Source organism: Coffea eugenioides, chromosome 9 (genome assembly GCF_003713205.1).
Source record: "Coffea eugenioides isolate CCC68of chromosome 9, Ceug_1.0, whole genome shotgun sequence".
Classification (NCBI taxonomy): Eukaryota; Viridiplantae; Streptophyta; class Magnoliopsida; order Gentianales; family Rubiaceae; genus Coffea; species Coffea eugenioides.
The window spans coordinates 30540972-30543779 of record NC_040043.1 but is presented as its reverse complement, the minus strand read 5'-3'; the positions used below and the strand labels follow the sequence as shown (position 1 = coordinate 30543779).

Sequence of the window (2808 nt, the reverse complement as noted above, 5' to 3'; positions counted from 1 at the left end):
AAGGCTAACATGTGCTGAAATAGCTGTCGGACGCACAAAAAGACTGCATCGGCTGTCCGACAACCATTGAGTAACTTCGGACGCATGAAGAACCCACCCTCAGACGTCCGAAGATGATAAGCCAAGTCCTCTAAGCTCACTGATCTCGATCGGACGCACAACACCTGTGTACCAGACATCCGACAAACGTTGCGACACTTCAAACGTAAAACATTGGAGGCACCGGACTTCCGAAAGAATTGAAGAAGAATTCACCAGTTTTACATCATACCTTCGGACGCACATTCTAGAGGTACCGGACGTCCTAAATATTTCAAGAAAACTTCTTGAACTCACTGCCTGCGTTCGGACGCAGAAAACTAGCCTACCGGACGTCCGACACCACCAACGGCTAACTGACTCTTCAACTGCCTTCTATCCGTTGGTAGCATTAATTGAGGAATTTTTTGGTCTCTTATAAATAGAACAAAGTCAACCACTTCAAAAAAACTTTTGCACATTGAGACTACATCAGATCTTGAGTGATTCAAGTGTTAGAATACTCTTTAAAGAAAATTTGTACTCTTAGTTGTGTAATTTTCGATAAGTTTTTCAAGTGTGTTTCAATTTCTTCAATAGTGTAGCCTTGTGAGAGTTATCCGAGTGATAGTAAAACTTCTTTGCTTGATCAAGTGCGGCTTGGGTGAAGAGGAAGTGATCCTTCCTTTGTACACAAGAGATTGATTATAAGTTGATCAACTTGAAGAAACTTGCTATATAAAGTGGTTTTCAAACTCAAGTGGAGTTTGAAACTTGGTTTGCTATTCTATCCTTTTACTTACTGTCTCGCAATATAAATTGTCTATCTCTTCTACTACCAAGCACTTGTGCTTTCTCATCAAATTGCTCCACTGTGTGGTCCTTTAGAAAAAGAGGGCAAGTTCTTAAAAAGTGACTCATATCTTGGCCAGTTTTTTTAAACCACCTAATTCACCCCCCTCTTAGGTTGTTTTCGATCCTTACAATAACGAAGGTGGAGATAAAGGCTATCGTTGCTTGAAAATGTGCATGATACAGGATGAATCACACACTTGTTTGCAAGGAACACATTTTAGCCGTCTTTTCTTCTCATTTTTCCACAAGTTCAAAGTTCACACCTTTGAAATTTAGGAAGGAAGACGCACCTTCCAACAAAGCCTTCATGGTACTTTGAAGGTTCGGCTTTTTCGCAATAAGGCAATTTGAAGGCAGCAATGAGCAAACAACAAAGTTCGGCAATCTGTTTTAACTACTCCCTCCGTCTCACTTTGATAGTCCTGATTTTCTTTTTGTTTATTCCAAATTATAGTCCGCTTTCCAATTAAAAAATGTAGTTATTTTTTAATTTCTCTAAAATACCCTTATTTAATGTAGATTATTATTAGTATAAACTACTTTATTTAATATAGATTGTTATTGAATATAACCTATTCCATTTAATCTATTTAGATTTTCCAAAACATATTGATATATGAATGAGAATTGATTTTTCTTGACCATCAATTCAAGTTCCCATAAACCGTCAATTCAAGTATTTATAAATAATTATTATAAAGTTGTACTCTATTTAATGTATTGGTGTTTTAGAAAATTAGTAACTTATATTTATTTTTCCAACAAAGTTAACTACTTTTTCTTAAACTGTGTAAAAAAAATTAGAACTATCAAAATGATACGAAAAGAGTAATATAATCTGTTTTTTTCCTTTTTTTAAAAAACATTTTTGCCGAGTACAAAGCACTTTTGCCTTGCGAGCTGGCAACCGTGCTACTAGTCGCTCATATTTACATGGACCATTGGTAATTCAATTGTGAACGTCCATCCTTAGGAATTTCATTTTGTTTTCTCCTCGAACTTCAAGACATGCTAAGCCCAATTCAGATAGATATGACGAATGGATTTTCTAATGGGATTTCACAGTGGAAAAAAAAATTTACTTGGAGCAGAGTGCAATGCTACCAAACAGATTAGTACTACAAAATGCTTATCACAATTATGCTGAAAATTTGCCTAGCCTTCAATCTGGTTTCTTTAAGTTCAAGCAGTTTTCTATTGCTTGCCTGAGCAACTCCTGCACCTGCTTTAATTCCTTATCCGCAGCTTCCAGTTGTTTTCGTAGTTCTTGGCCTACAACATCATTTTCAGCCTGAAGTTCTGCAATTCTTTTCAGCTGAGCTTCTTCACCTCCCTCAGCTAATGGAAGGGAAACTACCAACAGATCAAACTGCTTGGCAACATTGACAAGTGCAGCACTTATGAGCTTTGGTTGTTCAGCAAGACTAGCTGCATCCTCTGCAGCACTAGATGGATTAGCAGGAGGTTCCGGATAATTAGGAGACAACCTAACTGGAGGAGCATCCCTTTGAAGCGTCCCAAAGGTGTTGAAGGCAAGACCTGCAATTGTATTCACCTGTTCTTGCAATTGAGTTATTATATCCATCTTGAATTTTGATACCTGCCATTAATGGGCAACTTTGAATTCAAGTAGCATTTCTCAATTTCTGTACATCTTCGTTTTGAATTCGAGCGACTAGGTATTTCCTTGTTCATCACATTAACAACTCAGAGTAACAGACAAAGAGAGAGGTCACACAGTACTCATGATCGACAGCTGAAAGAAAGAATCATAGGCATTCTCATCACTAATAACCTTGCATAAAATGGGATATGCCCTAATGAATGACTTAACCAGAAAATCGGCATTCAAATTGAGATTTACATATTACAGATATCATTTAAGATATCCGTGTTTGGACAGGAGATTATTTGCTCAAATATATTTGCTTACAT

At 37.0% G+C, this 2808-nt stretch overlaps 1 protein-coding gene across 1 annotated transcript; it reads right to left on the bottom strand.

Annotated features, from left to right (window-relative positions):
• Positions 1 to 1960: 1960 nt before the first annotated feature.
• On the bottom strand, positions 1961 to 2458 carry LOC113781959 (mediator of RNA polymerase II transcription subunit 21-like). The gene has a single exon (XM_027327847.1). The coding sequence runs from the start codon at positions 2456 to 2458 to the stop codon at positions 2036 to 2038; it is 423 nt and encodes a 140-aa protein (XP_027183648.1). The 3' UTR covers positions 1961 to 2035.
• Between the last annotated feature and the right edge of the window lie 350 nt (positions 2459 to 2808).